The sequence below is a fragment of the Dermacentor variabilis genome, chromosome 7 (genome assembly GCF_050947875.1).
Source record: "Dermacentor variabilis isolate Ectoservices chromosome 7, ASM5094787v1, whole genome shotgun sequence".
Taxonomy (NCBI): Eukaryota; Metazoa; Arthropoda; class Arachnida; order Ixodida; family Ixodidae; genus Dermacentor; species Dermacentor variabilis.
In genome coordinates, this window is record NC_134574.1 from 59,016,710 (window position 1) to 59,031,130 (window position 14,421).

General features: G+C 46.0%; 1 protein-coding gene across 2 annotated transcripts in view; it reads right to left on the reverse strand.

Moving 5' to 3' along the window:
• Nucleotides 1-5,620: 5,620 nt before the first annotated feature.
• The window catches only part of LOC142589069 (cytochrome P450 3A4-like), a 38,028-nt gene continuing 29,227 nt past the window's right edge, over nt 5,621-14,421 (reverse strand). For both annotated transcript variants that reach the window (XM_075700854.1, XM_075700853.1), the window contains 2 exons: nt 6,786-6,951; nt 5,621-5,835 (listed from right to left, as the gene is read on the reverse strand). In XM_075700854.1, coding sequence (XP_075556969.1) covers nt 5,755-5,835; nt 6,786-6,951 — 247 coding nt within the window. In that variant the 3' untranslated portion in view covers nt 5,621-5,754. The remainder of the gene's footprint in view (nt 5,836-6,785; nt 6,952-14,421) is intronic.

The window sequence follows — 14,421 nt, forward strand, 5'->3', positions numbered from 1 at the left end:
AGTCGCCACCGCCGTTAATGGTAGTTTCCTAACGAGTTCTGCGACATCTTGGGACTGACGCCGTATTGGCGCCCGAGGTTTGTACTGGTTGTTGTTGTACGAGGCTTCGTCTATTAGACGTGGCTATACAGATAACGCGTTTTTTTTAAAATTAATTCGTAGAAAGGTGTTGTTATTCGCCCGTATTACACTTTTCAATCAAGCTTACGCAACAAAAATGTACAAACGGCGAAAAAATTGAACAGACGACAAACTTTTTTAAAGTGAGCGGAAATCTTGTCTATCTTTCTACTTTGACGGCTCGATGATACTTCTTATGTTTCATATAATGGTACATCCAATCACAGGTGGTCATATTTAAACATGTTATTTGTAATCATGAAGCTCAAACAGCTCTTCCCATGCCATTTCAGTAGAAAATTAATCATTGTGACATAGCGAACGGTGCCAACCAGGCGCGTCTTCAAACTGTCCTGGCTCTATGAGAATGAGGCCAATCCCAAATAATCGGGTACCGGCATTCCCATGCATACAACAGCGGAGCAGCGCCAGATTTCTCTCTAGGTAATACAGTGAAAAACTCCACTGCCGGCAGTGGACCGCTGGGCGCGCGACGTTGTTAATTTATCTCGTTGATTACGACTCCATAGCAAGCCGAATGGTGGCTGGCCTAAAGAGTATTTATCTTGCACTCTGGCCTCGGTAAGGTCAACTCCAATGGTCCCAAGCATGTCAACGCGCTCGCTTACCCGCCAGGAGGTCATAACTCAAAGAACCGCTGAGAGCCGTTCTATTGCACATTAATGCTTTTTATTCTATACACTCAAAACTACAGCGCAGGAGCGCCTCTAGGCCTGCTGTTACTAACTGTACTTTTATCAATGGCATTAGGTAATGGCACAAGCCGTGCTACCATCCAAGCGCTAGGAACATACTCGATTTTAAGGAAGTATTTAGGATTCATGCGAGAAGAAGGATAAATATGCTTCCATACGCATTACGCACTGCTGGAACGATACCATTAGCACCTGGATAAAGGGACGCTTTGAGGTGCTTCATACACTTGAAAACATGGTCTTCATTGACTGATGAAGACATCGAGTCGAGACATCGTACCAGTCTGAGAAGGAAGGTTACTTGAGGTAGAAGCATCTTTTACACCAAATGCGGATATATTCCGCAAGGACATCAGCGGTGTTCGAGACATCGGATTTGTACTGACAAGACGTACACCTTCGTCCTTCTTGTTTAAAAAATAAATACGACGATACAGTAGTGATCGTTTCTGAACTTGAAATTGATATGAAATTTCATTGAAATTGAGTTTTCTGATTTTGAAATTAGTGTTTGAAAGCTGAGAAACGCTATGGAGCATAGAAGTCAGTAATTCAATAGGAATAGACATCTGAAGGCTATTACACAAAGCGAAGGCAACATAAATTAGGATCAACCTAAAAATTTATAATTGCAGTTTAAGAGTCCAATAAACGGAGAGTAGTTCGACACATAGACACCTATTTGAGAGGCCATCTCGCTATGCATATTTTTGTTCAAATGCAATGACATTGTTTTTGAGTGCATATATTAGATAAATGTAAGCTTGAATGTCAAGTCATGTACATACTACTTATTAAAGCCAGGCCTTCTTCTAAGTAATATTGATCAATAATACGACAGAATAGGCGTACTTACATGACGAACCAAGCTCCAAGCGCGATGATGAGGCTTTTAGGAGCAAGGCTTCAGGCACGTCTTATGATGCCGGCGCCAAGGTAATTTCCACAACAGATTAACATAAATGTTTGCGAACAGTGATCATAAACTGTAACCGCTTTTCCTAGTTCGTCTAAGGCAGGTTGTGCAACTGTTCTATGTTATCACCACGTTGCAAATACAATTCCCGTATATCGCGGCCTTCTAGTTTTTATACGTAAGCAATGTTCGAGCTCATCATTTGCGAAGTAATTGTTTATGGTGTATCGAAAAGAAGGTTCTTAAATAGGCAAGGTAACGTAGTACAATAGGCGCTCCATCTCATGTTTACATCGCCCGCAATAAGAGTTTGCGCCGATACCACGAGTTTGCCGTGAGTGAATACCTTCTGCAGTTTACACCACGGAACGTAAGTATTGTTTCATCGTGCTCGAGAATCGATGAGGCCGGCAATCCCAGGCAGGGCAACGTGCCCTGTTTGAAAACCGCCGTTGTCAAAATTATGGCGTCTGACATCGTCGTCACGTTCGCTTGCGTAGTTCACACTAGAATAATACCTACCATTCGCACTGAAGTAAAGGACACTATAAAATGTAATCTCCTAAAATACCACGAGGAAGAAAGTGAGAATGCCGCCACAATGTAGTTGATTTGTGACAATAATTTTTAACTGGTAGTAAATTGGCTATTATACGGTACGAATTTCGCTCTTAAATATATGAGCATTTTGTACCACGAAGGCACACGATGTACACGTGGCTCATGCAAACGTCAACCGCCAGGTTCCAAAAGCTTTGGTTATCCATTTTATGTATTTGCTTACATTTAAACTTCTATGCGTACATAGCAGCAAATTGCAATACAGAGAACAACAAATCCAATGGGAAATCAGAGATACAGCGTCAAGAACAGAAGCGCAGGCTAAATCAACAAATGTAGGGCAGTGAAATACGAATACGCAAAAAAACACAATGCCTGCATTAACAAATAGGCTATGTTCTGCGCTGAGACATATTAACATCTTTTGTTTGATTACATGCTATTTCATGCCATACGGATTCTTAAAGGGCCCCTCACCAGGCCTGATTGTGTCAATTCTTTTTTCATATCGGCTCAATCATAGCCGAGATAGAAATATTTCAGTGCCGCGAACCCATGATTTCAGCAGGCGGGCTCCACTGCCAAGCAAGACACTCTCTCCACTCGTCCCGTCTAGCTTCCGCAAGCGAAATTCCTTCCCCCCGTTCTCACATACAGGACCTCGAGGATCACGGAACGCACACATCACAGGCCCCGCCTTCATTTTATTCTCCTTGCTTTTTTTTTCTGCGCTACGCACTTCCGCTGACGGCGTCGCGCGCGAGCTGTTGTCTCGTTGGCGTCGCGAACGATTTTGGACCCTGTGCGCAAGGAAACATAACTAGAGGTATAATTCACTGCTACACGAATACTGAGGCAGTACAAGCGGATCGCTGATCATGATCGCGGCCCTGGAGCATGGTAGAAAATGGCATAGTTTCGGTACCTGCGCATGTGACCGCACGGCCATGGGAACTAGCAGACGAAGCGGAAGTACATCTCTCTGGCTTCGATGCGCAGTAAAAAAAAACACGCACACATTTCGTTTGTGTTTCATTATACCTGTAAACTTCAATTCGTCGATTGAAGCAACAGATCGCTCAGATAACCCATGTCTTGAATAATTCTTGAGGTCACGTGTCACCATGAGCGACGTCACAATGCGGATACCACTACGTAGACGCAGGCACACGAGTACGTCATCCTCCGGCTCGGAGAGCGGCGGCCACGAGAAGGAAAAACTGCCTTCAGTTTGAAATTTTAGATATTTTCGCGAGGCGTAGCGATGGAATACTTTGCAGACATCATCGTTATCGCGCAAAGCATGCTCTGCTGATGTCAGCTCAAGATGGCCAGACCTCGTGAGAGGCCCTTTAAAGAGAATGATGTCAGTAATGCCATACAGGGTGTCCGACGTACCTTGAGCCTAGATTTTAGAAATAAAAGGCACGTGGGAAGCGCATTGAATGGTACGCATCCTATTCGCACTGACCTATGGTAACTCAGGCAATCTTTTTTGTTCTCACCATACCTCATTAATACTTAGTTTAATTAGCCAACTTTCTTAATTTATAGCTGAGGACCCCAAGTATGATACGCAGATTTGTAGAGCACCTTCAGAATCCACCGATCGAGTTATTTCCTATACTTCTCACATAGTCCTTTTGTCCGGGTGGCAAAAAAAGCCTGCGAAATATGAAAAAAATGCCACGTGACGCAGCGGTTGCACAGTGATATCATGCTACTTTCATGCGTGCGTTTGGTGATCAAGGTCGACTTCATCGTGACACTGGCGACGTGGAAGCAGCAGGGCGTTCCTTATCTCCTTGACAGACCTCGGCCATCAGCATGCATTGGCGCCGTCATCCGACGAGAGCCGACCTTGTTAACCGAACGCACCCTTTTGAGCAGCCCGATACCACTGCGTGACCACTCCGTCACGTGTTTTTTCTTTCATATTTCGCGAGCTTTTTTGAAAGCCGGAAAAAAAATGACTAAGTGAGAGGCATCGTACAGGAAATGCCTCGGTCGGTGGTTTCTGCAGGTGCTCTGCAAATCTGCGTATCATACTTGGGTAAGTTGGGTAAATAACCTAATTAATTAGTAAGTCATGGGGAAAAAGAAACACCTGAGTTACTATAGCCCAGTACAAGCAGCATGCGTTCGGTTCGATTCGCTTCTGACGCGCCTTTCGTTTTCAAATATTGGCTCAAGTTACGAGGGACACCCTGTATATTGACGCAGGCAGGTTATCCAATTCGATCGAACGTTTGGTAAGGAATAATTATGAGCGCGTTTTGGTTTTGTGAATGAAGTGGGCGGTCATAGGGGGTGGGGGGCGATGAGCGCGACCACCCCGAAGACCGACCTGATGCTAAAATATATACATAGGGAACAACAACTTAGGTTCGAGATAAAACAATAGAATACAGAATTCCGTAATGACAGAACAATCACTACCTAAATATCACCATATCATCACTGCAACAAACCTACGCTTACAAACCCACTATTGCTTTATTAAAGGGAATAAACAGCTTTCCAGAAACGTTCCGGCATTCACTTGCATTGCCTATTATTTTCTGCACTGTCTACGTCCTCTAATTTTAAAGCAAGTGAACCAAAATGGCAAGAGGTTTATTTAAGAGTGGCAGATACCCACTCCTTGCATGGCGCAGTTTCATTTAGGGTTGGTGCGAAGGACGTCCGTTGAGATGTGCCACATGCCCAGCGAATTTCTGGCTTAACCGGTTAAAGCCTCGGTTTGTAGTCCTTAAAGAAACCGTGGGACGTGGGCTTGATTACACTCACATAGGAGATTATGTTCATGTTTATGTTTAGGTGATATTTTTTGTTCGTTGCAGAGTGGCACATTCGCTGTGGCACCTACACAGTTGCCCAAGTTGACGTTAAATGCGTTCATTGAAGAGCGGACACATCTACTGCCACATACCCATTGAACCAAGTTTGCATCGACGAGGTTCATTGAATACCAGCAAAGTCCCAGTGAAACATGCCCTGTGCTATATATCCGCATCCGACAATTTGTTTCGAACCCGATTCCCTCAGCACAGCAGCCTGATGCGCTACCCGTTCGACCATGTAATGCGCAGTAATCGTGGTAGGATATAAAACGATCAGACAGACAGACAGACAGACAGACAGACAGACAGACAGACAGACAGACAGACAGACAGACAGACAGACAGACAGACAGACAGACAGACAGACAGACAGACAGACAGACAGACAGACAGACAGACAGACAGACAGACAGGGCTCGGAAAGTGCGTGAAGTATTATAACAGTGCAAACGCATGAATAGAACGCCCTGGACGTTTATTAAAATAAAGCGGCCTGTACATTTCCTGAAATCCAGTAGAATGTAATGAAGCACAGAGGTCTCCAAAATAATCGGTGTCGAATGATCTCTTGAGTACTCTGGAAATGATGATCTGACCTTCATATTTTTTCAAGCTTCAGCCATATTCCATTCTTAGGGTAGGTCAGGAAGAAGGTAGATTCAAGCTTCAATTCTTTCTCCTGCAACAGCAAATAGCGGGCGGATTACAGCAAAGATTTTACCTTTAGCCACGATGGTGAAAATGGAACAAATTGAGCAATGTTGATGCAAGTGATACCTCAATTTTTTTTCAACCTCTGGCATATTTAACCTCGAAGACGAGATAAATTCCCATGGAACTTGAGATGAATGGCCAACGGGCATGAAGTAAAAAAACATTCACTAAATGATATTGTTGCATTTTGGATGCCTGAACTGTGAATGCTGATAACAGAGATTCGCAGTGAAGTAACGCGCAACGAACTTGACCACCTGGGTTCTTTTACTTCCATCAAAATCCAATTTTACGAGTGTTCTTTTTTTTGCAGTTCATCGCCGCCAAACGCGGCGCCCGTGACAGGGATTTAACACGGGAAATTGAGTTGAACTGCCCAACGCCATAGCCACTGGACTACCGCTGCGTGTAGTGGTGAAACAACCAATGTCGTGGATCTATCGCTTGGCTTTGGGACACGTTTGCGTCAGCGGCTTTATACACACAAGGCACCTTGCAAAATGTTGGCTCTAGAGACATACCTCGTAAAATAACAAAATTCCATTCAGTGTGATAATGGCGCAATACAGACAGCGAAGTTTACGGCAAGAATAATTACTAATGGGCCTCGTGTATACATTGAACCCGGAGCTGGTTATCTCGGTAAATGAACTGATAAAGGTTTGAGAAGGAAAACTGTTCCCGCGGAGTTTGTACTGCGCCCAATTTCTATGTTGCATTCCATACACGGGAGTTCAAGTTGGCACAGATGTATCAACTATATTGAGGATAAAGATATTTTAGTCATATAAACAGTATTCATACCTCCAAGGTGTCAGTTTTAATAATTATATCTTAATTCTTCCCAAGTGAAAGAAAAGCAAGTTTGGCTTTCATTTTCAAACTACGCCGAAAATATCATAAGGAAGTATCCACCTTAAGGTGGCGGTCGTCCAGAACGAGCTTGTATTTCGCCAATAGCTTGGCCAAGGTTAGTTTCATCTCAAGCTGAGCGAAGCGTATGCCTACGCACATCCGAGGGCCTTGACCAAAAGGTTGGTACGCTGCAAGGTCTCCTTGGGCTTTGTTTTCAGGACTGAATCTGCAAAGAGTTTGAGGCAAGGAGTACAAATATGATTGCAAACTAGATAATGACTGCACCTGTTCGACAGATGTAATGTTAGCCGGTTTACTCATTAAACAAATGCTTCTTCCCTAACACCTTTCGGAGTAGCGATGTCTAGTTTACCGGCTGAAAGCGACCATCCTTAAAAGCTGTCGTTGAGTTTCATTCCGTAAACATTGCATGCAGCATGCTTTATTCAATGGGACGAATTACGGACGAAATGCTTTCTTCCATTAGCTAGCTGTCCGAATTAGTGTATAGAGTTCTTGATGTTTATTATTCAAGCGGCCACATTCACAAATCTTTTCGAAGGTTAGTTGTCTTCGATATTTACCGACTGCCTTCACAAATTAAACGTCCAACATCACTATTAGCTGCAATATACAACTTTAAGTAAGTTTTTTTAGGAAGAACGCACGAATATCTCATGAACAGCACGACAAATGCAACTGTGAAGTCCAGAGTGTAATTTCCGTAGCAGTAATATACACTATTATCTATTTTGCAAGTCATTGCGCCCAATAACACGCGCAGTAACTGAGGCTCGTTGCTTTGAATACCCCTAGCACTGCAAAGTAAACATATTCCAAATTGTTTCTATAACATTTCTCCAGTCGGCGCTATATGAATAATAACAATATTTTTGCCTCACCTGCACTTCGCATGTGTGTCAGGTCATGTTACAAGGACTGTGAAAATTAATTATATGATATGACGTACACACACTGGCCACCGCTAATTAGTCCTAACTGAAGGAAAGTCATTAATTCCGATAGTACTCTTTTTTTACCAATAGCCCTCCGGTATTATTATACCAAAAGAATTTCGGGCAGCCCCCAGTGGGCCTTTCTGTCATGACACTTCAGGAAACCGCGTAAACTCTCCACGTCAAAGTGAAATCAATGCATTAAAGATGCTTTATCAGGATAAAAAAAACACGAATTTTCAGCGCAATAGCCGGAGTCTACCCTTTTCTGAAAGGAATAGTTTGCCAATCGATCTGGCACTAGCTACTCGAAGCTCCTACAGAACAGATTTATTTGAATAACGAATTGATTAGGCCTCTGCTTTAAGGAATGGGGCGGCTATCGGCCGTTGTTGCGGATTAGATTTGAAAGGAATTTAATTTGCCGAATTATTGGCTGAGGCACATCTTCATCTCAGCCTTGTCTTTGATCTTCCGCTTTATGCAGGCTCTAGTATAAATAGGTGCATGTTCAGTTCCATCGCTGTCACATGGGCTGGTACACTCCTCCTACACTACACGAGCCAGGCCACTTTGTATGCAATATGTGGTGATGGTTTTCTCTGTTTCAAGGTTAGTTGGCATTCGGCTTGCTAGGGTTCTAATGTCTTCGTGCAGTAAGTGTTGAATGTCGGAGCTCCCTTGTGGAAGAAGTGCGTAGTTCCAAATCAGGTATTGCAAATCTGCTCTGCATGACTCCTGATAATGTGTGTATCGGTTGTAAGTGTTCGCAGTCGTAGCTTCTCAGATTTGGTGCCATTTGCAAAGTATGTGTGGTGTATATGCAGGGTTGGCCATAACGTTATTCAAAAAAACCTCTTCCATGTGAGGAAGCTCGCCTTTGTCGTCTAACACATGCACTGTTGTAGCTTCTAATTGTCTCTGTTTGTTGTCTGCTTTTATTTTGACGTGAATGTAATGCGTCAATGTGCTGCTAGGAGAGCCTTGGGCCCATATCTCTAGGTACCGATTTTGACCCGCTGCCTTTGGAGAGGAAATGGAGTGTGGGGTGCTGTGTGTGTAATCAAACCCACCAACTTGTGCAGCAACTGCTTGAGCAGCAGCGTTTCCCCCATCTGTGCCAGCGTGACCCTCGCTCAATAAGATTTCAAAAGTTGTACCATTGTGCTCTATTCTCTTTAGTTCTCTTCTGGTGTCGTTGGCCTTAGCTTCATCTCTCGTAGGCACCGTCAATACGGCCACTGCTTCGTATGTGTCAGTAAGGATCCAATGGTTATTCCACACACTCTGCTCTACAATGTCCCCTATATCAATGAGAATGGTGTTGACCGCTCCCTGTATGACTAAGAATTATGCATGCAAGGTTAGACCCCTGCAAAGCTGACATGTATGAGAGCGATTGTGTTGGGGTGCAGATGAGCTAATGCAGTATAGCAATGAACGGGGCTCAGTAAAGCAATGAACGTGGTGCTACTTACCTCCGCGTACTGTCCCTTACGTTCGTCAGTGCAACACTAAGCGCAATATTATAATGAGCTAACCCAGGACATGCTGGCTATGTCGTTTCTAACTGCAACGTCCATGTAGATCTCAGTGGTGTGCTTCGAAGTTCGGAGTCGCAATCTCTTTTGAAGTATTTTTTTTAACTTTCGTGTTTCGTCTGGCGATAGCGTGTTGTCGCCTACGGATGATTAGTGGTGTTTCCCGTGGTGTCATCATGGTCGCTTCCCCGGGCTCTGCCCTCATATGGAATTTTTTATCTCATGCCATGATCCGTTTTCCTTGAGTCGCGTTTCGCAAACAGCATCGCATTCGAATTCGTGTTTCATTGGTTATGTCTCATATGGGGGGTATCATTGCGCGCTTATAGAGGTCCTCTTTCCTCGTGTGCTTCGGTAGCCCAGTGATCGTAGAAAAGGAGGCCCACTGTAACTTTTCGACGTTGCAGAAATCTCGCTCATAGAAGTCGTAAACGGCTGCCCCGGAAAGAATTCCTCCGATCGCGACTGCTTTTGCAAGCGTTTGGTGCGCTTACTGACGGGCTCCGCCATACTTTGCTTAATATTCGTCGAACCATGTACAACAGCGGTCTCCATTTTTGCTTTAGTGTGCGAATCCATTGCTGGCGTCTATTGCAGCTGGTAATGTGAGCTCACAGGGTCTTAATTTGTCCATTGGTCGATGTAATATCGCTTTGGCCGATGTGTAACGTGATCGGCTTGCTCACAGTAGTGGCTTTCTTTCCGTCTACGCTGATCAGCTACGTATTCTCTGGCGATAGTTGCCGTCCGAGGTTATCTGGAGTGTCGGTAAGGCTAAGGATGGCTGCTTGCAGTTACGTTTGCATGCTCTGCTCGTCATAATAAACTGAAGCTTGCGTTCATATTGTCATATCGACAACCTAAACAGTAGAGCGCCGAATTGTCTCACTCAAGACGTTAAACCACCCATGCCTTGGCCAGATTGAACAGCATAGGCCTGAGGATGGAGCCCTGGGGTACTCCCCTATTCATGTAATATGTCTTGGGACTCCATACCGGGGCCTTGCTCTGGAGCTGGATTGGTGTGCTTTGAATGAAGCTACGGACCTCGTTGTATGCTTTTAGGCCATGGTACCTGGCTGCCAATTCCTGCAAAAAGACCTCTTGTTTGTCGTTGCCCAATGCGTTACGCATATCTAATGCAAGCAAACAGGCATCTGTTTACAAGACTTACGATTGATCACTCTGCTAACTAACCATAGGCAGCCATGTGTGCCTATGTTCGGCTGAAAACCTACCTTCGTAAGGTGCGAACTCGGTTGCACGTATTCGATGGACTGCTTTATTCTAGTGTTTAGTATTCTGTCTACCAATTCGCAAACAATAGACGTTACAGCTATGGGGGTAGACCAGTTGGTTTGGTGTTCTTTGCCCGGATTTGGTATCGGGTAGATGAGTAAAACTAATCTACCCGATACCAAAGTTTTACTTTACTGAGTTTTAGTGAATGTGGCACTAGTCTCGTTTGTCTTCCGAGCAGGCGTGCCTGCAGTCTCGCTTCTCAAATGATCCTTGACATTGACACGTGTACTTCTTTATCGTTATCGGGCGACCACTTCGCACCGCCTAACAAATGTTATCGCACAGCGCAGGACGTGCCTACATGTAAAACAAGTTTCGGGAATGTTATCGATGGTTCCGTGCACTGTCTTTCACAGCAACTTGTGTAATCTGATGGCATGTATGCGCGACGCGAATAGTGTAGAACTTTATGGAAGACACGCAGGTCCCCGCGTTTACTCTGGAACATTCGACGACTGATCTATAAAAGCCGACGCCAAGATAAATGTACCGAAAGAAGCTTCCATGGGAACCCATACGTTCTAAACATGGCTGTCCATCGGTGGTTCATGGGGCTTAGAGCCATCTGTATGTGGTGGGAACACTTCCGGTGGAAGAAAAAAAATAATGTGATGCCATGTCCGTTAAAAGCAGAAGTTACGTCATTTGGTTTTCGAAAGCGCGGAATTTCTTTTGTTGGCCTGCCTTTGAAGCTATATATTCAAATGCTGCGCCATTCGACTTCATGGGCGTTTCAAGCTTTCAGCGCGGAAAGCGATGCAGGAAAAGACCAGCCATACGGTTGTCGAAATCGCACCCCTGCACAGAACCTACTTTCTTTGGAGGTCGACGAAAGCTTTAAGTGTAGAGTGCTGATCCTATTGTCGGATGCCAATCCCGTCGGCCAGCGCAGTCGTGCGAAAACATTACACAATTATCTGGCGGTCGTAACTCGCTACTTTTGACAGAACTGATTAAGAAGCGATGAAGTTACCCGCGTCAACAAGTTCAGACGAACTTCGACAAGCAGAAAAGCACAATGCGTGACGGGGGCATATTTTAACAGGTCAACTTAACGAGCGCCCCTTTCTGCTCATTTCAAGACGTGCATCGCATTGCGAGTGACAGTGGCGTCAACGCCTCCTGTAATGATTGGCGCTGAAAAGAAATGCATTTATTATTAATAATAAAATTGAATAAACTTGTATTTTCTTAACTCGCTACCAATATATAAAATTGACCAGGAATTTTATTTTCGTAGAATGAATCCAACTGTGGCTCGCTTGAAATAACAAAAAAAAACGCATCTTTCTTTCCAAATGTTTGTTCCCTCCAAACCTAGTCGCGCTTCAATAGCTGCTCCCATAAGCCCCCCTTGCTGATGTCGGTGACAATTTGTACTGAACCGCTTTTCGCCCGAACCTTCGCGACCTATTTGAATCGACCTTGCCGACGCGCGTGACCCGCTGATCAGATTTTCCAAGATCGCCGACCGCGTTCGCCACTATCGTTGTGCTAGAAGGGTAGCCTGTTTTTGTGGGCCCAGGTTCGCCCAATTAAAGTTAGTTTTGCCTTTCACAGTATTGCTACTGTGTTCTTCAACGTCACCATTGCTGTATCGTCATGGAAACCGTACGTGCCTATGAAGCTGGGCACACCTGCTGTAATCAATTTCTTCCCTTACTCTCTTTTTGTCCCTTCCCCTATTTCTTGTTGTGTGCCATTTATTGCACGCGATACCCGTAATAAACGTTCTTTGCTCGGTTGATCGAGCAAAGGATGGGACGAGGATGGGATGGCCTCGATCGCTGACATCGTGAAAGATGATGTTCAGCGATCACTTGGGGTTCCTGAGGTGCAATCTCAATTACCGCAGCCCCAGCCAGAAGCGATGGCCTACGCCGCCGTCGTACGACGTCAAGGCCCCCCTCAGCGACCGCGCCAGGGCCCTGTAATGCCGCAATTCCATCGTCCGCCGCCGCCGTCGCCAGCACGCCCACCCATCGGCCAGCGAACCTACGCAAGGAAGACGGACATTTTGCGAGCCACTGCGGAGAAACCGGCCATATGTACCGCCGATGCCCATTCCACGACTTAGGACTGAGAGGGTTCGCCATCAACGCGCCGCGTCAACAACTTGGGGAGCACCATGGGACATCGCCGATTACCTAGCCGCCACTGAATGCAGCTCCCAACGACTGTCCCATTCGCCGTCACCAAGGCGCTACCTGTCGCCGCAGCGCCGTCCATACACTGGCCCAACCCGGGGCCGGTCAGCGAGCCCATATCCGGAAAACTAAAAGCAGCAACCGATGGAGGTGCGGTTGCTGTTCGTCGAACTGACGAAGATCCTCCGCCGCCGACGAAGACACCGAAGAAACTCCTCGACGACATAACGACACGCCGTCGTCCCGACGAAGCGTGAAAGCCAAGAATACGACAACGAAAGACGACCTGACAACCTCCCATACCAGCCACAGGCCAACGCGACACAACCGTGATCCGACCCCAAGACCTAGCTGTAGCACAAGACAAAGAACCACCGACCTCGACGTGCTTCTCGACGGCCACGCAGTCACTGCCTTAGTAAACACAGGGGCCGATTACTCCGTCATGAGTGGACACATCGCCGCCCAGTTGAAGAAGGTTAAGACTGCATGGGAAGGCCCTCTAATTCGGACTGCTGGAGGACACCTGATTACGCCGACTGGAATCTGCACGGCAAGAATTACCGTTCATGACCGGACTTACGCTGACACCTTCGTTATCTTACAACAATGTTCACGCGTCGTCATTCTCGGCATGGACTTCCTAAACCAGTAGGGTGCAGTCATCGACCTGAAGTCGAAGTCGATAACCTTGTCTGAAGATCAAGCGATACCGCCGGAGAGCTCTCGTAGTCACCATGCCTCAAGCGTGCTCCAAAGCAAAGTCAGCATCCCGCCTTGCTCCAGCATTGTCATTTCCGCCGGCACCAAAACACCTGCCCACGTAGAAGGCCTCATTGAGGGTGACCAACGCCTATGCTAGACCATGAAATTTGCATCGCAAGAGGGATCGCTCGACTCCACGGAGGGAAAATAGAAGTGATGCTAACCAACTTCAGCCAAGAGTTCAAGCACATCAGCAAGGGCACGATAATCGCGTAGATTGAGGAAATTGTTTAAACGAGCAATGCCTTTGTCCTCTCAGATTCTGCCGCATCTACCCCGCCGACCCTAGTCCCCGAACCAGACTTCGACGTAAATCCAAGTCTCCCCATGAGCAAGCAGCAAAAGCTCAGAAGTCTTCCCCGACGATACAAGGATTGCTTTGCGACTTCATCGAAGATTCGACAAACGCCAGTTGCAAAGCTTCGTATAATAACCGAAGAATGCGCTCAACCACTCCGCCAGACCCCTTACCGACTTTGGACGCGAGAACGTGAAGCTATTAGGCAACAAGTCGACGAAATGCTCGGCGACGACATTATGCAGCCGTAGAAACGCCCATGGGCATCTCCTGTTGTCCTGGTGAAGAAGAAGGAGGGAACCCTATGTTTCTGCGTCGATTAGCGTGGACTGAACAAGATCACGAAGAAGGACATATGCCCCCTCAGAGGAATAGACGATGCAGTGGATCGGCTCTGCAACGCTAAATACTTCTCGTCGATGGACCTCAAGTCTGGCTATTGGCAGATGGAAATCCACGAAAGAGATCGCGAAAAGACGGCCTTCATCACCCCAGACGGTCTCTACGAGATCAAGGTTATGCCATTGGGACTTTGCTCGGCGCCTGCAACGTTCCAGTGCGTGTTGGACACGGTTTTAGCAGGATTGAAGTGGCAGACGTGTCTTGTTTATTGGATGACGTCGTCATCTTGGCCGGAAATTTCGACGATCACCTAAAGCGGCTTCCGACAGTGCTAGAGGCCATCAA